Raw genomic sequence first — 22329 nt, forward strand, 5'->3', positions numbered from 1 at the left:
TTAAGATAGGGACAATATTTGGGGACAAAAAAAGCTGGATTGCCTCTGAGCTGTACTGCGTTGACAGATTCCATTAATTGGGGATATGGATGTACTTGAGTGTAGCTAAAGTACTTCAAATTCTGCAGCAGTATTGATTACTGGTACAGTCGTATGTATTTACACCTATTGGGTAAGGAAAGTATTTGAGCCCTGCTTTGTTCTTTTGGAAATGCAGACTTAATGCTTTATTGGTAGCTACTACTGTTCATTTTGCCACTTCACACAGCAAAAGCATGTGTGCTGCATGTTGCATATTGGCTTTCATGACGGGCCCTGAACTTTAGAGAGGTTGTTTGTTAAAACTCAGTCTGTTCCATGCAGACTTTGGGCTATGGCTTTGAAAAAGTAGTCTTAAGTGTAACAAAGTTGATTTTTTTTTTTTTTAAATTGCCTGTTGCACATGTGTGACAAATGTGGGAACTAGTAATTGGAGTCCTATATGTGCCTCAGTTTCCCTGTGTGCTTTGCATTGCTATGTACAGACACTGAAAGGTTAAATCAGCACTTGGGGTAGAGCAGGAAACATGAGGTGCATTGTATCACATAACAGTCTGGGGTGAAATGAATGGGTGGTTAAAGGTCTGGCTGAAACAACCCTATCAGTGGAGGATCCAGAAGGACAATGAGAACCCCAACAACTGAACAATTGATAACTAGCCACAGGAAACTCTGGCAGGCAGAACATGTGAACTCAGCATGAGTCTGTAGGAAGAAGGCAGTGTCCTGGGGTGACAGGAGGCTAGGGTAAGAGTTGTATCTCTCGAAAGGCCAGGAGCTCACCTGGGATGGACAGACAGGCCTGATCTACATCTAAAACTAACTACGTTGCTCAGGGCTGTGAAATTTTGCACCCCGTGCTCTGTATTGGTCAACCTAACGACCACTGTAGACGCAGCTAGGTCAACAGAAAAATTCTTTGGTCAACCTAGTTACTGCTTCTTCGGGGGGGTGGATTTACTGCAGCACAGGAAAAAACCCACCAGGCACCATAGTAAGTGCCTGCACTACAGCAGTGTAGCTGCAGCTGTGCCACTGCAGCGCTTGTGCTGTAGGCATAGCCAGAGAGAGGAAACCAGTATGGGAGCTCTGGCTTGGCCACTATGGACTGTCTCCACTTTGCTTCTCTATGGCAACCGAAGGACTTTGCAACGCTGTGTTCCAGTTGACTAATAAACCCTGCTCCGCTTTGAAAAGGCTGCCTGGTGTCACTGCAAATACATGCTGAGGTGCACTGATCCCTGAAGAGCAAAGTGTCTCTGAACAGGAGTCTTCCCCAGTTAGACTCGCTGGGCAGAGCTCATGGTGTGAAACGAGTGCTGGAGCCCAGAGGCTCAGTTGTGGAAGAGTTGGACCCCTTGCTGGCCTGGTACATTGAAGGGGTTCCTCCAAGGGACCATGTAAAAGCTGGGGCATAGCACGGATCTGTGGCTCTGAAACAGCATGTACAACTAATTTTAAGGCTAGACATGCATCGTTATGCAGATGCAAAACATTTTCTTAAGCACAGTTCTCAACTAGTTTGCTTTAAAGTTACACTGCTTAAAGTAGGCAAATGCCCTAATCTTCAGACTTTTATCAATGAGATCCATAAACTGAAAAACGTAGCCAAGGCTGAAGGCACTGCATAGATCTTGAAACTTGATTTCATTTAAATCTCAGACTTCTAATAGGAGTCAAGCTTGATAGGCACTTTTTCCCCTAGCCAGCACTTTTTTGTAGCTTCCCAAAATCTTTTTAAGAAAAAAATCTAAAAGTCCTACCCTATTCTCATCGAAATAAATGGCAAAGTCTCCATCTACTTCAGTGGGAGCAAGATCGGGTTCTAAGGCTACTCAAGCATCATAAATTACTTTAAGGCTTAAAGGAGATGGTGGGTGAGGCAATCTCTCTTTTGCCAACAGAAGTTGGTCCATTAAAAGATATTACCTCACCCATCTTGTGTCTCATATTTAAGCCTTTACATGAGTTATGCTGCCAAAATCTCTAAAAACTCTTGCTGGTAGAGGAGAGATTGGTATGGGGTGAGAAGCACTTGTGCCTCACTTTAAAAACAAAACAAGAGAACCTGCACACTTCATGCATTTAAATAACCTACCTTATGTGGAAATACATACTTGACCTGCAATTTGGACACTGGGCAAACCTTGATTTTAAGAAATCCAGTGCAAAAATCTGTATGAATACAATGTTAAGGCTGTACAGGTAAGTAATAAAGATGGGAAATGTAGAAGCTAAGGTACGGTGCATAGATATCTTCACTACAGTAATCTTCAGTTCCATAGTCAAGTATTTAAGTAACTTTATCTTGATGACATACATGCAAAGATGTGATCATATAATTGGCAGTACCATAGTGCACACAAATGAGAATAAAGCTAAAGGTGTGTATAGTACAACCTTAGTGCAGAATTCTGCACTATCCTAATACATTGTTATATGTTGGCCTATTAAAGGAAACACTTACAGATTGTGAACTCTTATTGGATTGGCAGTTTTTTATACTAAATTACTATGAAATGGCCACTGGGTGCCTGCATCCCATACAAGTGCTGTATCTCCTGGATTAGCCCTATCTCCCTCACCTGCCATAGAATTGGAGAGCAGGGCAGCTCATGGCCTGACTCCTCTCCCTCCGCACCCTCTACTCTTGTCTTGGGGCACTATAAATCGGAAGGCTGTTCTCCCTCATTTCTGAGGTCTAACAGATACCGTTCCATTGACCTGCTTCCTTTCAACAGCTGGCCGAGCCCGAACTACCAGGCCACATTGTGCTACAGAATCCTCACTGACAAATGTACATGAAGTTATAGAAGAACATCCATCTATCAGAAGCAGCTCTTCAGCAAATCCAGGTAAATAAGAACTATTGTCTGAGGGCTGGCTGGCTCATTGACCAGCATTGCATCTCTAAGCAGCGTCAGTTAAGATTGTTTCCCCATATGCTCATAGGTTTAATATGACTTCCTGGAAAGTGGCTTAGCAGCAAAAGGAAACATCCTGATGACTTCAGATTGAAATATGGTACAGTTCTGATATACAAATAGATCTGCCTGGAAGGACTGGCTCCACCCCAGAATAGCAATACAATGGCTTTCTAACTAGCTTCAGTAGCTGGTAGCTATATTTTGTGAAGACACCACTGGTCACTGTGATTTTTTTTTTTTTTTTTTGTGGTTGGGGGCGCGGGAATCGCCCACACCAATAAGGTGACCTCCTACCTTTTAACTTTAGGTGCCTTAATGCTGTGCTGCTATGGCTTGGAGCCCTGACACTAGTAGCCAGCCCACAAGCATAAAGTTCTCCGCTGGCTTCCACCAGCCTCGTTACTCCCAACAGCCCGTCCAGTCCCAAGTCTACTAAGTTCTGTAACTGCCAGGCACCCTGACTTCCTCTCTGCTTGTCACCCCCCAAAGGTATGAACAGCCCCCAGTTATCAGTTCACTTTGGCATGCACACTCCACGCAGATTGCACAGCAGAGACATCCTTGAGGTAAAAATAAAGTTCATTTAATAGAAAAATCACAGATGAACTAGTAAGGAAAGGCAAACACGAGTTACACAAAATACACATATATACAACTTCAGGCTTTACACTTCTATATCGGATAAATTCCCTTTGCTAATAGTTACCCATTGCCTCGGAACAGTTTCCCACCATACTCCCTGTCGCAGAGGGGATCCAGTGTTTCATGGACTGATTCCTGCGTAGAGGCTGCCCCTCAGTTTCTGAAGCCTTTGTCCTCAACCCCCTTCCCTTTTTAACAGGGTTTGCAGCCTTTTTCTTTCTCTCAGATTATGGTTATTCAAAGTGTGGGGAATTCCCTTTCTGCTTGATAGCTGGGGCATCTCAGTCTCTTCCCATTAACTGTAATGGTTCTGTTTCTCTCTTCCTGGGCTGTATTATGGATCATCACTTGTGTTTTGGTTCTGTGTGAACACCTGGCTCAATAGGAGCCCCTGCCTGCTGTGAAGTGTATTTGAAATTGTAGTACAGTGTATGAGCGCAATACTCTATGTACATAGATTCATAACCACAGTCTGTATAAACATCTCCTAATGACCATCAAGTTCAGAACACTACAAGGTTTCATAAGACCTTACTTGATATATTTATTAACAACCTTGCATACAAAACCAGTTGATTCAGTTGCTAACTCCTTGGGATTCAGACCCTTGTGGTGTTTGTACCTGGATTGTCACAACCACTGGACACAACTAATAAGGAACACCCTCTCCAGGACAAGACTCTAGGTCATGATATCCCAGTTTGTACAGAAGAGGGTTTTGTATGTGTATGGGCAGGGGGAGGGTGTAGATAAAGAAATTATTCTGCCTAAAAGAAACTTGTTTGTGGTAACAACTTCACATAAAAGTGATATAAATGTCTGTCTTTTTCCAGTTCGGAGGAAATCTAATATTGTGAAAGAGATGGAGAAAATGAAAAGCAAGAGGGAAGAGAAGAGAGCCCAGATAAGTGAGATCAGAACAAAACGGGCACAGGTGCAGTATTTGATCAGGGAGTAACCCTTGGTTCTGCAGAATAAACTGGGATAAGAAAAATTCTATAGGATAGTGTGTTTATAATGGTCAAACTAAAACACATTTTGGACTAACGTGCCCAGTGTTTGGTTTCAGTTTACACTCACTGTGGATTTTGTTTTAAAGTGTCATGCATAAGGATGTAAACAAAACCTGTCTGCTCTCTCCAGACTGAATTTGTTTAGGGGTCTCCCGGGTAGCTGTTTCTGCAGTTGAAGGCTTTTAAACCCCAGACTTGCTCTTTCAGTTGCAGGTGGCATTTCTGAATCATAGAAATGTAGAACTGGAGGGGGATCTTAATAGGTCATCTAGTCCAGCTCCCTGCACTGAGACAGGACCAAGTATTATCTAGACCAGCGTTTTTCAAACGGGGGTCTGTGGACCCCTGGGGGTCCCAGAGAGTACTCCAGGGGGTCCACTGGCCCCGCTGATCAAGTCCTCCCCCTCCCTCCCAGCGCCTCCTACACACTGGGGAACAGCTATTCCCTGGCGTGCAGGAGGCACTGGGAGGATGGGGGGAGGAGCGGGGATGGGATGCACTCAGGGGAGGGAGCAGAATCATGTCCAGGGCCGCCAGCCCCGCTGATCAACTAGGGTTGCCAATCCTCCCAGTCTTGCCAGGAGTCTCCTGGAATCAGGCTCTATCTCCGGGGGGGCTACTGAAGGCAAACTGGGAGATTTTAGGCGCTAAAAGTCCAGCGGGGCTAAGGCATGCGTCCTGCCTCCGTGTTGCTCCCGGAAGTGGCCGGCAGATCCCTGCGGCCCCTGGGAGGATGAGGGGGCCAGGGGGTCTTTGCATGCTGCCCTTGCCCCAAGCTCCGATTCCATAGCTCCCATTGGCTGGGAACTGAGGCCAATGGGAGCTGCGGGGACAGTGCCTGCGGCCAAGGGCAGCACACAGAGATCCCCTGGCCCCCCTGCCTAGGAGCCACTGCCAGAGAGGTGTGCTGGTTACTTTTGGGAGCCACCTGCAGTAAGTGCCACCTGTACGGAGCCCTCACCCCTTCCTGCACCCCAACTCCCTGCCCCAGCCTGGTGAAAGTGAGTGAGGGTGCGGGAGAGTGAGCGATGGAGGGAGGGGGTGAGTGGAGAGTGGGGCCTTGGGGGAAGGGGTGGGGTGGGGCCTGAGGCTGAGTGGCAGGGCTTGGAGGTCCCTGAAAATGTTTAAATAAAAATGGGGGTCCTCGGGTTGCTAAAGTTTGAGAACTACTGATCTAGACCATCTCTGACAGGTGTTTGTCTAACCTGCTCTTAAAAACCTCCAATGAGGGAGATTCCACAACCTCCCTTGGTAACTTTGTTGTACTGCTTAACTACCCTTACAGTTAGGAAGCTTTCCCTAATGTCTAACTCCCTTGCTTCAGCTGAAGCCCATTACTACTTGTCCTCTCCTCAGTGGACATGAAGAACAATTCCTCCTCCTCTATAACAACCTTTTATGTAGTTGAAGACTTCTCCTGTTCCCCCTCAGTCATCTTTTCTCCACACTGACAAAACTGGGTTTGTTTAGTCTTTCCTCGTAGGTCATATTTTCTAGACCTTTAATCATTTTTGTTGTTTTCCTCTGAACTTTCTCCAATTTGTCCACATCTTTCCTGAAGCCCAGAACTGAACACAATGTTCTTGAAAGTATTGCAGTATTTTACTGAAACAGATTTCATCACTTTTTGGATAATTGAACAAAATGATTGGCCACTAGCAATGGAAAAGCAAAGTGGTGACAATTGGAATACTGAAACTCATTGACAAATGGCAGGGTATTGAATGTTCTCTTCTCTTCCCCGTCATGTGAATCTGCCTCAGGGAGTGCAGACATAATGCAGTATTCTTCTCTTCTCACTATGCATGGGGAGGAATTTACCATGCATAAAACTTAATGCTCTTCTTACTGTTCTGCATTGTCAACAGTCTTAAAATTCATCGGTATGGCAGTCAGTGTAAACTTCCCAGTTTGTTTGAGGTGCTACAACGCAGACACAGCACACAGATTTGGTACTATGTAGAGGAAAACTGGGGTACAAATGGAGAAATACAGGGTGTTTTTTTGTGGGAGAAGGCAATGGATGGGTAGAGAGGAGGTGTGCTTATCAGCAGTTAAAATGAGTACTGAAAACTCCTTCAGCTCTGTCCCTTCTGCTGCATAGGAAGATTCCCCCTTCCAAGCAAAATGAGATTAGAAATCCTAATCATTCAGTCAGGTTATTTCTAGTTCCAGAGTCTTTCACATGTCTTTGCAGCATGAGGACAGAGTAACAATATACTGAGTTCTTTAGCTGCACACAGACTAGTGCCCTTTGTACTCCTAGGCAGCACCTTTTTTGGCTGTTTGCTAAAGCTAACGTCTGTCACTGCCCTGCAGGAATTCGATAGCAGCTGTCCAAACTGGGAGTTTGCACGGATGATCAAGGAATTCAGAGCTACTTTAGACTGCCAACCAATATCTATGAATGACCCAGTAAGTAAATATTTGGAATCATTGACTGCAACGTACCAATATCACCTGTGATTTTTTTTTCCGCTCATTGAACACTCGTGCTTCGATAGTCATTATCGAAGACTTAACCAGAAATACTTGAACTTGCCTAGTTTAACTTGGTGTACCATGGATAAGCAGGAACAGTGCGACGACATGGCTTAGTATTGAGCTCACACTGCAACATGGAAACTGTAAGTTAAATATTAGGAGTAACTTCAAAGCAGATCAGCAGAACAAGCTGTGAAGGTGGTGGTGGAAACTGCCGCTTCTGGAGTTAAGACGGCATTGAATGCCAGAATAACTGAAGTATCATCCTAGCCTCAGAAAAATATTACTCTGATCTGTCAATGACAAAACTTGAATCCAGAGAAGTAAAATGCAACTTGCTAGCTGTTGACCCCTGTTCCAAACTCTTGACATGTTGGTCAAGTGCCTCTAACATGAGGAGGCTGAAACTAAGCGATGATGTTTGTAAATGCCACCAAGCTGCAGAATAGAGATTTGCCCAGTCCACAAATTCTTTAAATACCTCTTCTGGTTCAGCTCAGCCAGTGACATATGCAGAATGTGGTCTTTCCCCAACAAAATGATCCTGTAGCTGGACTGCAGCGATGCCTAAATTGACTGCAATGTGAAGAGCTCAGATATAGTGAGGTCACTGTGAAGTTAACTTCGCAATATGCAAATCTGGTGATTACAGACTTAATAATTTTATTATGATGTTGAAGTAAAAAGAAAACGGTACAGGGTTTAAGCATAGAAGTTTCTGGTTATCAGGGAATAAGGTACAGATTATCAAGGGGTGCGAAATTTGGTTTAGGAACAGGTGGTGTAAGAAATACATAATCTGCAATCTCCCCGATTGGGGATTAAAGGTTAATGGGTCAAAGTACAGACATTGAGATATAGGGGTATGTTGTTCATATAATTGCTATGTTCAGGTGTGGAGTATGAGTGGATACGATGATGAGGATGGATTTACCCTCATTTGGTGAGATTTAATGTTCAGTGAGTTTATGGTTCCAGTTCGTATGGTCCAAAGGAAAAAGTCTGTCCCTTTCCCATAGTGGATGCATGATGTCGTACCGGCTCACACCTCCTGGTACTGTCGGTGGCCGGTGATGTGTTCGATGTAGATGTCCCTGGACCATCAGATGGTGTCCGAGACGGAGGCGCCGCATGAGCCATGCGTAGCATCGACCGATCCCACAGGTCCGCAGCACGCGCTCGTTGCAGGGGTCCCAAGCGCCCAGGGCTCCGACGATCTGCACCTCATAGCCCTTCGCTCTCAGGGTGTTGGCTGGGGGGGGGGAGCATATTTTTCCAGCTTATGAGCTAGGGCTTTGCGGAAGGGGTCCTGTTCTCAAAGGAGACCGTGATGTCGACGAGGATGATCTTTTTCTGGTCCTTGTCGGGTCACAACTGGCTGTCAGTACCGGGGATGGCGCAGTTCACGGCGACCTCCCCCAGGCGTGGTGCGATGGCTTTCACCAGGCAGTTCTGGATGGCGTTGTGACGCAGCTGCCAGGCTCTGGAGTGGGGCTTGCAGCTGCACAGGACGTGGGACAGGGTCTCCTTGGAGTAGCCGCACTTCCTGCAACGCTCATCTCGGTTCCCGTGGTGGATGGCTCCATTGAGCGGGACGCAGTTGAGCCGGGTACGGTGGATGAACTGCCAGTCGTGAAACGGGTGAAGCCGCCCCCAGCGGGGAAGTGGTTGCTGGAGTCCCACTTGCTGGTCAGTTCGAAGGCTTTACCCTGGTCCGGCTTATGCTTCAGGGTTTCCATGTACAGTGAGTGGATGGCTGCCTTCAGGGTCCTCTCCAGCATGCCCCTGGCGCTCGGGGTGACGATGGTGTTGTCGTCGGATCTGATCTGCAGCACCAGGACTCCCAGCTCCTGGTGCTCCTCGCACTGCTCCCAGCGGCAGCCGATGCACTTCCCCAGGCAATGCGTGGCATTGCGAGCGCGGGACCACAGTGAAGCAATGTCGTGCCCGTCCCGTCCGAATTCGCCATCCAGGGAACCGCTCAGGAAGCTGGCGGTGTCTTGGTTGGAGGGGGCTCTGCCGATCTGCTTCTTTGTCACGTCCTGGAGGGCGTTTGCGGCAATGTTCCTTACCATGGCGTCGGGACGTGTCAGGAGGCGGAAGGCGTGGGTGATCACCGCGATGTCACACAGGTCACCCATGTGGGGGACATTTGCACTGCCATGCCTGTAGGCGATATAGACCAGCTCGTTGCTGGCTCTCTGGGGAAGGAACAACCACTTCTTCACCAGCTGCCGGACGATCTTGTCTGCCTTGTTGAGGGGTACCTTCGCCATGGCGGATCCCCTTAGGACGAACAAGATGCGGGGGATCAGGAAGGTGTTCAGGGCGTTTATTTTCTGCCACGGTGCTAGCAGGGAGGTGTCAATCTTGGCGGCATCCTGCAAGATCTCCTGAATGGTGTCCTCAGGTGTCTGCCAGACACGGAAACCTGTCCGCGTGCCAAGATGCTGGTACTCCTGCCCCTCTGTAAGGGGGATGATGGGCTCGCCCTGGATCTGGAACCCTGTTGTCTGCACCGAGTCCCTTTTGCTGCCGTCGATGTGGAGAGTTGTGCACTTCTTTGCATTGAAGCGAAGCCCCATCCAATCGGCAGCTCGACTGGTGGCATCTAGCATACGTTGGAGGTTCTCTGGGTCGTTCGTGGTCAGGACCAGGTCATCCACGTAAGTCAGGATGCTCACCCTCTCACTGTGGAGGTTGAAGCCATCTGTGCCATTGGAGATCGCTCGCAGCAATGGCTCCATGGCGATGTTAAAGATGATGGGGCTGAGGGGACAGCCCTGCTTAACTCCGCTCCGGATCGGGATCTCGGCGGTCTCCCCTTCAACCAAGCGAATGGTGGTGCTGCATCCCTCGTATACATTCAAATACAACCTTAGTGTGTCCCACTCAAATCAGGGGAGCTACTGGAGGGCTGAATTTGGCACACAGATTACAAACATTGCAAATTATCATGTCTGTTTGGATTTTTAATATGTTTTGGACCAGGCTCTCATTAGCCCAACACACTATGTATAGATCTTTGCAGCAGGGTGAGCTTTCTGCAATAATAGGATATGGTCTTAGATAACCTGCCAGCAATGGCTCTGCTCTGATCAGTAGTATTAGAGTAAACTCTGGTGGTATTCACAGAATAGTGATGGGGAGGAGACATTAGTGACCTTGGCCATTTCTACCCTATAGACTTAAGTCGACCTACATTAGGTCGACATACAGCCATGGCAGTAATTACTGTGGTGGTTCACATCCACACTATCCTCCTCCTGTCAGTGGTGTACGTCTTCACTAGGAGCACTTCCACTGACTTAAGGGGACAATGGCTCTCAGGGCTCTCAGCTCCCTGCCAGGCTGCCCCTTTCCTCTTTTCCCCCCCACGGCTCCACGCAAGGAATGGGGTAGCCACACCGGGCCTCTTGGCTCCCCGCCAGGGGCATGGTACCTAATAGGACTCTGGATGTGGAGCTCCCTGCTGGGCACAGCTGTGCTCCTGGTAGGGAGCAGGGGCCGAAACCTCAGGAGGGCAGCCAGGCTCCAGGCGGGGAGATCCATGCCTGGAGCCTGCTGTGGCTACCCTGTTTCTGTTAGGGAGCCGTGGGGGGCAGCCGGGCTTCCAGCAGGGAGATCTGCACCCAGTGTCCAGTTGGTTACTCCATTCCCAGCAGGGAATGGAGCCAGGAAGCCAGCTGTGGCAGGAGGGCTCCCTGTGGGGAGCCTGGGTGGCAGCCTAGCTTGGAGCAGAGACCAGGCAGGAGCCTGGCTGCAGAGTATGGAGCCATGAAATTGACAAGAATGACAGCCAATAAATGCAAGTAACGCAGTTTTTACAGGGACGCTGCGTCACCTGAACTACGCTGACAGAAGCCCTACGCCCCTTGTGGAGATGGAGTTATGTTGGTGGTGTAGGGCACTTACGCTGGCAGGAGAAGGGCTGTGTTGTGTACGCTGACAATGCTGTAGTGTAGACCAGGTCCTTGTACCCTTACAGCCTCCCCTGCAACACTGATTCACCACAGGTGTGGTTGGGGGGAATGGTGATACTCTGTATTCAGTCTCACTGTAACCTCTCCTTCTCTTAAAGATAGAAGAGCGCAGGATCTGTGTTTGTGTAAGGAAGCGCCCTTTAAATAAGCAAGGTAAGTGTATGTATGTATGTATTGGCAAAATTTAGCCTGGACTCCGATGCCAGTTTGACGTTTACTCATTCATGTTACAAATATTTTTTTTCCATCAACAGAACTTCACAAGAAGGAATGTGATGTGATTACAGTTCCCAGCAAGTGTGTCCTGCTGGTGCATGAGCCAAAGTTGAAAGTGGACCTAACAAAATATCTCGAGACCCAGGCATTTAGATTTGATTTTTCATTTGATGAAACTGCTTCCAATGAAGTGGTTTATAGGTAATGCATCATCTTACATAGTGGGCCTGAGCAGCACAGGATTAACATGGTGGGAATGAAAACATAAAGGGTTACTACCTCAGATTCTTAGTTTAAAGGGATTGATATTTTACAATCCAGCTAACCATATTTGGTTTTGGTAGAGACCAGTGGACTGTGAAACATCTAACAGGAGCCCTTAGCTTAGTTTCTGTCTGATCTTAATGTTTACTACTGAATCCACTTCCATTTGTTGGATTCCTGGGAATTATTTGAAGATTCTAGAAGTATAGTGATGGCTGAAGCCAAGTATGGGCTAGTCAGGAGAGTGCCTCCTTTCTTTGTGCCTTATTCTTTTTATACTTCTAAATTCCTAGGTTCACTGCAAGGCCTCTTGTACAGACCATCTTTGAGGGTGGAAAGGCTACATGTTTTGCATACGGCCAAACAGGCAGCGGCAAAACACATGTAAGTGGCTGGCTGTCTTCTCAAGGCCTCCAATATCTCAGTTTAGATAAACTGATTAAAGCACTTTTGGATATTTAAGGTAAATAGCCTTTCATCCAGCAATTGGATCTTGGTTTTTGATCGTCCTTTGAAATGATAATGGAGAGAGTTCACTTACTTACCTTACCAAGAGGTGAGTTAGTAACCATTAAAACTTCAGCAAGCGAATAGCTGCTTCCTTTCATATTGCTGAGAAAGTAATGAGGCTGACTCTGGCAATGTTGTTTAGTGGTTGAAGACCAGGACCAGGCACTGCTGACTTGTAATCCTGACTCTGTCACTAACCTCAGGCAAGTCTCAATCTCTCTGCCTCCATTCCCCAGCTTGTGAAATAGGGTACTAGCCCACTCAAGAGGTGTAAGGATTGTTTGTATCATATTTTGAAGATGTACACTTTAAAGGCTCTCTGAACTCTTCCAGAAATACTTAATACACTTACAAAAATAAGCCTCTTCTCATACATGGTGTAATGATGCTGGTTCTGGCTGGACCCAACTGAGAGTGCCAATTCAGGACCAATTGCTTAAAGCAGGGCAGTTACAACCCAAGGCTGGGGTTTCTAGGCCCACCAAGGCAAGGCAAACCAAACCAGCCAAACAGGGAAGACTTTGGTTTTACCCCACTGGCTAACCACAAGTCACACAAGCAATTCCCATAGACACTCCAGTTTCCCAGTATCACCACCAATGCCACTCGTTATGGGGACAAATGGTTATGAAAACCAATACCCTAATAAGAAGAGAGGTTTTCTCGATCCCAGAGGAGCAAGCCCCAGACTCAGGTCAATATACAAATCAGATCTTACCCACAAATCACGCTGTTGCCAATCCTTTAGAATCGAAAATCTAAAGGTTTATTCATAAAAGGAAAAAGATAGACGAGAGTTGGTTAAATGGAATCAATGACATACAGTGATGGCCAAGTTCTTGGTTCAGGCTTGTAGCAGTGATGGAATAAACGGCAGGTTCAAACCAAGTCTCTGGAGAACATCCCCAGCTGGGAGGGGTCTTTCAGTTCTTGGTTCAAAGCTTCAGTGTAGCAAAGACCCTCCATAGGTACGAAGCAGGATTGAAGACAAGATGGAGGAGCTGCAGCAGCTTTTTATAGTCTCATGCCATGTGGTCTGTCTTTGTTCCAAAGACAAGCTGTCCATCCCATGGCCTGGAAAAACCTCAGAGTTCTGTCCATAGACATGTCCCTGCATACCTTGCTGAGTCACAAGGCATGTCTGCCTTCTCTCAATGGGCCAATCGTATATCTGAGGGCCCTTAATGGGCCGTCAAGCAGGCTAGTTAGAGCTGACACCAACTTGTCTGGGGGTGTCACCCAGAAGCATAGCACAAGTTTGAAATACAGACAATATAGAGCCAATACTTTCAATACAAAAATGATACATGCATACAGATAGCATAATCATAACCAGCAAACCATAACCTTGTCTTAGACACCTTATTTGACCCCCTTATTACAAGATTTGGTGCCACTACAGGACCTTGGTTGCAACCATGTTCTATATAGTCCCGGTTCAAGTCAATAACGCGACACATGGATACCCCCTGATCTGGATATTACTTGTGGAATGGGCAGATCTTCATTGCTGTGAGTTAGGTATCTTAAGCTTTTCTCTTTCACTTCAGACTTTCTGCAGATGTTCTGTGGTATCACACTCTGGTCCTGGTTCACTGCCTCCACCACACCAGCTTTTAGGCTGGGGAGACCTTACAAGTGTGGACATTTTTTTGCCTAGAGGATACTCAATACTAGACTTTCCGTAACTGGAACCTGTTTTCTTCCCCTGTAGCTTTCCAATCACTGGAACTAAGTCTGAATTTCTCTCCCTTCAGGTCACCTGTCAGAGTAGCCTAAAACACCGCCTTGTGTGTGTTTTTGGTAATGATTTTCCCCAGGTCATGTAGCAAAGTGTTTTAACTCAAACCTCTGATTGGTTAGTGCCAGTTGATTAGACAAATGACTAATCCTGATGTAAAAGATTGATGCTAAGGGAGATAAAGGTCCAAAAAGTAGCCTAGGAATTGTCTTGTGGCTTGTTACTTCCCATTGGTATTACCCAGGCATGCAAAAGGAGTTGTTTTCTTTGCAACTTTTTTTATTCCTATAATGGAGGTGATCCCTGGTTGTGGCCACTCCCTATATACCTTACTGATTGAATCCTATGGGCTCATAAATGTTTACACCTATAAAATATCAGGTTTATTTAGCTTCATCTAAAAACTTCCTGGTCATCAGTTTGCTGCTGCTACGGTCCAGCAGCACTGTCTGATTTCACAGGCAAAACGCTTAGGCCACTTCCATTAGCATGGAATGGGCAGGTCTGTCTCAGTAGTGATGTTCAGCTAAGTAGATTCTACTAGGAGACCTAGATACAAATTATAGGTAGGAAAACTACATTTTTTCCATTTTTGATCACTGATCCAGGATCAGAACTAGTGCTAGAAAAAATGGCTGCTTGTGGAAGGACTTGTACTATACGTTGAGCCCTTGCAGACTAAGATACTGGATTTTGTTAGGCTAATGGTTTATATTAAATAACTGCAGTTCCAGGCTTCAGAGGATGTAGTGTTGATAACTGTTACAGCAATTAACATTAGCAGCTACCTTAGTTTTGTTGGAACTGAAAGCATCGTGGACGGATGAGCAAGATAGTAGTCACAGTGACACTAACATAAGATTCTGCCAGGTTTGGAAACACAGTGAATTCTGCCTTTTCAATGCCACATGGAAAATTTTGCTATCTTGGAGTGCAATTTTTTTGCTCTCTGAACAGAGGAAGCCAGGTTACTTTGCTAAGATCCCAAATTCTCGCTTGTAGATAAATAGTTGGCTGGAACTCATGTGATTTCCCCTTACATTTCATAGCACCTAGAGGGTCCCTTTCTCCCTGGTCAGGGGTTTCCAAACTTCTTGCTGGTATGACCCCATTTTAATGAATTATTTCTTTCTGGGACCCCAGACAGCATGGAGGACACAATTTTGTAGAGCAAAATGGTGCCCTCCACACAGCGTGACCTCTCACGCATCGTATATGTGCGCTACATACATGCTCTACAAAATGGTGTCCTCTGCACAGTGTGACCTCACACACACTGTACATTTTGTGAAGTCACTTGGTGCAGAGCAAATAGTGTCCTCCACACATCAGGGATTGGTATGACCCCATGTGCTGATGGCATGACTGCACTTGGAGTGGGGTTACCATGTCTGGGTTTTCCCAACATTTCCTCTTTTTTGATCCTCTATCTTTTGTCCAGGCCGATTTTTCAAATAAAAGGAGAAACATCCAGGATCTTTTCACAGTAGACATTGCAGCTCAGAAAGAGCTGGCTCCGCGTCCCGAATGATCTTTCCCGCTGCATCCACAGCTGCTGGATCCTACCCGCTCTGGCTCTGGCTTCCAGCCCTGGGAAGGGGGAGATGCAGGGAGGTGCTGACAGACAGCTGTCACTGCATCCCAGGCTTGCTCCAGACACCATGACAGGGAGCGACATTGCCTCTCACCTCGAGAGTGAGGCCACAGGCATCCCCTGTACAGTGTCCTTTTTTTGGGAACTTGAAAGATAACCCTAATTTGGAGTCGCAACCCACAGTTTGGTAACTACTGTCCTAGGTGCTGGAAAAAACGTGGTTGTCACACTGACTCGTTCCAAACATTCAGAATGAGTTAACACAATTACATCAAGCTTTTTATCCTGAATTACATGGCATAGCACCATGTCTAGTTAGTCCATTGAGATCACAGGCTGTTCATGTGGACTCTTTTTTCCTAGAATATTGTTAGAACTACAGTTGAGTGATAACCTGACTTGCTTGGACTGAACCTCTATAATGGCTTTTTTTTTGTAGACTATGGGAGGAGACTTCTCTGGGAAAACTCAGAATGTCTCAAAGGGGATATATGCTTTTGCATGTAAGTTGACTCTTCAAGTTTTCTAATCCAAGTTGTATATAGTATTTTTCCTTCGTAAAAGACTTTACTATATAGATGTATGAGAAGTTATTGAAGTCCATAAGGCCTTTATTTTAAAGTTCTTTATGAATAAATATTTAAAGAATTCCTATAAACCCTGATTATCATGTTCCGAATAAGCAGTGATAAATTTAGTTGCAATAGTTATGTAAATCACCAGCTATAGATATTACCCAATATATAGCTTCTGTATATAATGGTATTAACAGTAATTTTTATTAGAGCAAAAATAATTTAATCAAGATCAAAACACACTCTCTGAGGCAGAGTGGTTGGTTGGTTGGTTGCGTAGGGTATTGCTGGTTCCTAACAAATTAGTAATAAGAGCTTGGCCCTAAAGGAAAGTTTTTTTGGGGGGGGAGGACGGGGGGAGAGTGGTGGAAGGAGTTGGATTTACTTTTGAACTCTCCCTTTCAAAACTAGAATCTTCCTCTATTTGCTGAACTGTACCTGAAAGTTTCCTTGTCTAGGAATCCCAACTAACGCTTTTTTGTTTAACAAGTGATTCAAAGCTACAGAGGATTGCAGTGTTCTGCAAAGTTAAAACTTGACTGTATTAACCAAGCCAGAAAATAAAATCATTGCTCACTGATAACTTGAGAAGTAGAAGCTCACATAATCCCTTTCTTTTTTTCAGTCCTAATGAGGACACAGCTGAAATCAGATTCATTTGAAGGAGTCTTCTTGTACAGATAACTCCACTACTATCTGGCTGGGGCAATTGTCATTCCAGCTACTAGATACTATAACTGCCTTGCTGTGAAGAATTTTGGAAGGGGCAGAGTCCCAGAGGCAGCTGAAATTGTTGTTCTAAAATCTGGTTAGGTCAAGTTTTTTTTTTCTTTTCCCCATCAGCACGAGATGTCTTCCTCCTTCAAAGCCAACCCAGGTACAGGAATCAAGACCTGGAGGTCTATGTGACATTCTTTGAAATATATAATGGAAAGGTGAGATCTTGTGTCTTGATTTTAGTCTGAGTTTTTTGACCATGCATTTGATACATGGTACGATTTTATTTAGCTATCTGCATGTCCTTGCTGGAACATGGGCCCTTTGTGCCTCTGGTATTGAATTGGAAAGTCTGGGATATGCATAATTCATGCTATGTACCTCTCCTTTAAATGAGGAAACTGTGAAATAGGTGTAGGGCAGTGGCTCTCAAACTTTTTTACTGGTGACCCCTTTCACATAGCAAGCCTCTGAGTGTGGACTCTTCTCTTCTCCCCCCCCCCCCTTATAAATTAGAAACACTTTTTAAAATATATTTAACACCATTATAAATGCTGGAGGCAAAGTGGGATTTGGGGTGCAGGTTGACAGCTCACGACCCCCCATGTAATAACCTCAAGACCCCCTGAGCGGTCCCAACCACCAGTTTGAGAACCCCTGGTGTAGGGGGTGGTTCTTTACTTGTGCATCTCCATCTCCTTGCTCAAATACAGGTGTTTGATCTCTTGAATAAGAAGGCAAAACTCCGAGTGCTTGAGGATGGAAAGCAGCAGGTCCAAGTAGTTGGCCTCCAAGAAAGACAAGTCAGCTGTGCAGATGATGTGATCAGAATGATCGAAATGGGCAGTGCCTGCAGGTTTGTCTCCCTGGGCTTCTGCTTCCTTAATGTGTGTGATGTGTTTTTTTTAAGCTTTCCAGCCTTTTATTTCCTATTACAAGTCTCTATAGGGTATCTATAACCAGGCTTAAAATAAGGGGCAATGAACTTTGTCCCCCAATAACAAGCACATGCCTTAGCATCTTGACTCTAAGGAAAAGAAAGAAAATCAGCCAGTAGACCAAATCCCAGAGATGGGAAAGCATGGACATGGGTGTCTTGCAATAGGTTTTAAACATGGCTAGCTCATGCATAATATTCAAAACCTATCAAGGTAACTGTCTGGTTAACAGAACCACGGGATGTCTGTGGTGCAGCACCTGTGCACTAAAGGGTTCTGAGTGGGAGGCAAGGACTGTCTGATGCTATTTGCTGGTCATGTAACACATCCGAACTCTTGAAGGCTCTTCCCATATCACGGTTGAAAAACAGTGGTGGCAGCATGGTTGCGCACTGCTGATTCCACACCATGTGATGGCTTCTCTGTGAAGCTCCCCTCTCGTAACTAGTTGAGTTTCTAGAGAAGTTTTTCCTCCAGCTTATAAGTGTTCAGTAGCAAGCAGTCTTGTCATGACTCTGAAGAGGCTGGAAGTGCAATACAAAATTTAGTTTAGGGAAGGCCTTGTGTATCACACTGAATGTCTGCATTGATCTACCCTAACCCTTTCTTAGTCTAGAACTCCCTAAGCACATTCAACTTATGTTGACTATTTTTTTTTTAAACCTTTCCAAACTCTAATACTTCCTACAGTAATATGTTATGAAGAGTTTTTGTCTCCCTAAAGGTGGGAGGGGAACTTTTCAGGCAGTAGATGGTAATGGAGATCAGGGGAGGGTGGGGTTATGAAGGTAGCTCATCTGCCGTCATACTAAACATCCACACCCATATGTGACACTTCCTCGGCATGCCCAGGATTGTATGTCACCTTTTTACCTCCGACCTCTGGCATGAGGGAGTTTATCTTGTGGTAGCTGGGTGTCAGCTCTTGAACACAACCAGCCTTTCAGCCATTCATGCTCTCCTCAGGACTCTACCAGTCCTGTTTTGCTTTGCAGGCTATTAGGTGCACCTCAGAAGCATCTGCCTGTAGTGTCTGGCTCCTGTCACTGGCCACACACAGTAGTTACCAAGTCTGCTGTCTCCCAAAGGGAACAGTTGTTTGATCTAATATAGGATTCACACTTTGCTTAATACTACAATGCTGAGATGTAGTTATAATACAAAAAAGAATCAGTTTATTTAATAAAGAACAGAGATTCAAATGAGTAGTTGAGTAAGAATATTAAGATCAGGTTACAAATAAAATATCAAATGCAATCCTAAGCCTACACTGATTGAATAGGAAAGGTAACCGTTAATCAACTAGAGTCCTCTCCAGAATTCAGTCTGACAGAGTTGCTGGGTTTTCAGTCATAACCAGGGTCCAGATTTTCATGAATCCTCCTTTGTCCTACAAAGGGGTTCTTTTCCCTTCTTCAGTAGTCCAGTAAATCTTTGAAATGTGTCATTTGGGGGGTGCATTTCAAAAGAAGACTTCTTCCCAGTTGCTTGTTCTCTGGTATGCTAGTGCTATGTTGAGTTCATATCCCCTCCCCATTAGCCTGTTTTTCCTGTTGACTCTACACGCAAATGGGGCTTCCTTTATGTCAGCTTTACCATGCTTAATTTACATTGTACAGAGACTTTTCTTCCCTTCTGTCTGGAAGAGAATTTGTTTCTCCCTTTGTTTAGTTACAGACTTTATGGCATAGTATCAGTAGGCTCACACAATTTATCATATAGAGTGAGTGCATACATTTCACAACAATAGTGACAACCAGTGTGTCATCGGCTTTCATCTGATACTGCACAAGACACTTCTTGGATAAATGCTATGAAAGCAGTGTGTTAAGTGTAGTGGGTTTGTCAGGCCTGATAGGAGTTGCTGACAGAACAGAGAGCCCTTTGCCAGCTGGCATTGAGGGATTCTTAGGATCACATCATATACTTGCTGAAAACATGTATCGCTGCCCTGTAGCAAACCAAATCTGGACCTGTCAATCCTCCAGGGGTTAATAATTAACATATACTTAATCCTTTTAAGGATTTCAGAGCATCTACAGTGCATCAGGCAGCAGTTTGGGAGAAGTTAATTGCTGGACTGACTTGACTGGATAGGTGGCAGGGGTCTGGTACCCAAGTGTAAATGGTACTAAACAATGGGTAAACTGTACCAAAATAAGGAACCTGTTTCATCTTACAGTGGAAACATGACATGGCATGAGGTGTGGTCTATTCCAGGATAAAAATGGTAGGGAAACTGAATGTGGGCTATAAGGCTTCAAGAGAGGGCAGGTATCATTCTAGGCATTAAATACCTGTAAGGAATCTGAGTAGTCGGTCAGAGGCATTCTAGCTAGGAAAGCTGATTCTGTACCCTGAGACATCTCTAATTGCTGACAGTGAACCCTCAAACTACAAAACCTCAAGGTCAGACTTCTGAGGTACAGGGGTTGATGTATTTCCTGTTGCTAGCTGGGGTTGGTGGTAAAACTGCTTTCTGAAGCATTTCTCTCCATGCAGTCTGGAAAAATATTCCTTAGTACTAGTGACAGCCTCCATCTACAGCTTCAGAGTCTCTTGAAGAGATAATGGGAGTGTCTGCAAAGGAGTATAGCAGAGAAGGATTAGGGCTTGATTAAATCAAGCTGTGGAAATAATGGAATTATTTTTTTTAATTCAATTGGATTAATGTCTAACAGTGGGTTTTTGTTTTTGTTAATAAAACCGAGCAGATAACCTAGACTTTTTTAGTGACTTCATTTGTGAATAGCTTATGAATGTTCTTGCATAGTGCTGGGGGAGCTAGGCATGAAATATGCTTTGACATCTAAAATTGTAATAAACTTCATCCATGTCTCTGCTACAGGACATCTGGACAGACCTTTGCGAACTCTAGCTCCTCACGATCACATGCCTGCTTCCAAATCATACTACGCAGAAGAGGGAAACTACATGGCAAATTTTCCTTGGTAGACTTAGCTGGAAATGAGAGAGGTGCGGATACTTCTAGTGCTGATCGGCAGACACGCATGGAAGGGGCAGAAATAAACAAGAGCCTTCTGGCTTTGAAGGTAGAGTAACTCAGAGCAACGTCAATGTTAATCAGCAAAGTTTGGATGGAAATGACCTGTTGGATTATCTGATCCATCTTCTTGCAATGCAGGGCTGTTCCTTACAGGATGCTTTTTTTAGTCTATATTTTTTAAAAATGGACCATCCTCAGAGGAGCCCAACTCTGTACATTGAAAGTTATGCTGCATGTATTTCCATTCAGAATCCTTTTGTCAGGAGTCCAATCGCTTAAACCTTGTCAGCCCAGAGACTGCTATAACAATTCTCTGAAGCTCTACCCAAGAAGTCTATTTAAAAGTCTAAGCAGTTAGACAATCATAAGGTGTTCCTGAAGAGTCAAATAACTAAAAGTTCTGAGGCAGGGGCCATATCTTCCTTTGTGTCTGTATAGCACTTAGCAGAATGAGGCCTTGACCCTGCTTGAGTCCTCTAGGTGCTGCTACAATAGCTCATTATTAACTAGCTCTTCGAGTGCTTGCTCATGCCGATTCCATTCTAGGTGTGCGCACGCCTATGTACATGGCTGTCAGAGATTTTTGCCTTAGAGGTATCGATAGGGTCGACTGTGGTGCCCTCTTGAGTGCTGCGCTCATGCATTGGTATATTAGGCGCTGTTGGCCCTACACCCCTTCAGTTCCTTCTTATCGCTCGTGGTGGTTAGTCAGAACCTTGTCCTTGGCTAGCAGTTTTTTGTCTTTTTTGACTTCGAGCCTTAGGGCCTTGCAAATAATTTTTTTTTATAGTAGTTTGTGTTAAGTAGTTAAGTGTAGTTAGAGTCCCAGCGGGGATTTCTGCTTGGACTACAGCAGGTCTGTGGCTGTTAGTGACCCCCAGAGCAGCTGCCTGAAGTGCTTGGGGAAGTCGCATTTGCAAAAACTTTAGGCCCAGGACCAAGAAAGAGCACGACATCCATCTGAGGGCCCTCCTCATGGAGGCTGCTCTTTGCCCGGCTTCCGAGCCTTCCCGGCCGGACTCTACCTCTAGTACCTTGGTCTCGGTGTGCAGTCCGTCCTTCCTTCCTTTTTTGCGAGGAAAATTGATTCAACAGCTAGTCTTCAGTTCCAGGTGGTGAACCACCAGGCTCTTTTGGGCAGATACAGTTTTAACTCATGGGACTCCCTTTGTAAGTTCAAGGAGTCCCTGCCCCAGGTCTTGGCCCAGGAGTTTGGCACCCTAGGGGGGGAGAGGGTATGGCGGCAGGAAGGTGCTCCCTTCAAATGGCATGGGACACGGCTGACTCGGTGGCTAGGGTGGCCGCACTGGCGGTGGTGATGAGGCGCAGCTCCTGGCTTCAGACCGCTGGCCTGTCCCAAGAAATGCAGGCCTCAATTCAAGATCTCCCATTTGATGGGAATGGCCTCTTTGTGGAACAGACTGACTCATGGTTGCATGGCCTACAGGACACTTGGACCACCTTCACTCCTTGGGTCTGCATATGCTGCAATTGTCGAGGAAGCAGTTCCGGCCACTGCCACCAAGGCCTTGGCAGCCTTGACAGGGGTCTGCAAGGAGAAGGGATAGAGACACAAGCTTTAGTCATTGCCGCCCTTCCTCTTCCTGCTCGCTCACACAGCCCAGCCCACCAAAGCATCCCAGGGGCCAGAAGCACTCATTTTGAAGGTGCGCTTGAGA

At 45.6% G+C, this 22329-nt stretch overlaps 1 protein-coding gene across 3 annotated transcripts in view; it reads left to right on the forward strand.

Annotated features, from left to right (window-relative positions):
• KIF2C (kinesin family member 2C) overlaps window positions 1–22329 on the forward strand; it is a 50490-nt gene that overhangs the window by 12519 nt on the left and 15642 nt on the right. For all 3 annotated transcript variants that reach the window (XM_074961886.1, XM_074961885.1, XM_074961887.1), the window contains 10 exons: window positions 2781–2894; window positions 4442–4542; window positions 6941–7036; window positions 11187–11241; window positions 11343–11505; window positions 11862–11952; window positions 15853–15916; window positions 16832–16923; window positions 17419–17561; window positions 20492–20696. In XM_074961886.1, coding sequence (XP_074817987.1) covers window positions 2781–2894; window positions 4442–4542; window positions 6941–7036; window positions 11187–11241; window positions 11343–11505; window positions 11862–11952; window positions 15853–15916; window positions 16832–16923; window positions 17419–17561; window positions 20492–20696 — 1124 coding nt within the window. The remainder of the gene's footprint in view (window positions 1–2780; window positions 2895–4441; window positions 4543–6940; window positions 7037–11186; window positions 11242–11342; window positions 11506–11861; window positions 11953–15852; window positions 15917–16831; window positions 16924–17418; window positions 17562–20491; window positions 20697–22329) is intronic.

The sequence above is a fragment of the Natator depressus genome, chromosome 8 (assembly GCF_965152275.1).
Source record: "Natator depressus isolate rNatDep1 chromosome 8, rNatDep2.hap1, whole genome shotgun sequence".
Lineage (NCBI taxonomy): Eukaryota > Metazoa > Chordata > Testudines > Cheloniidae > Natator > Natator depressus.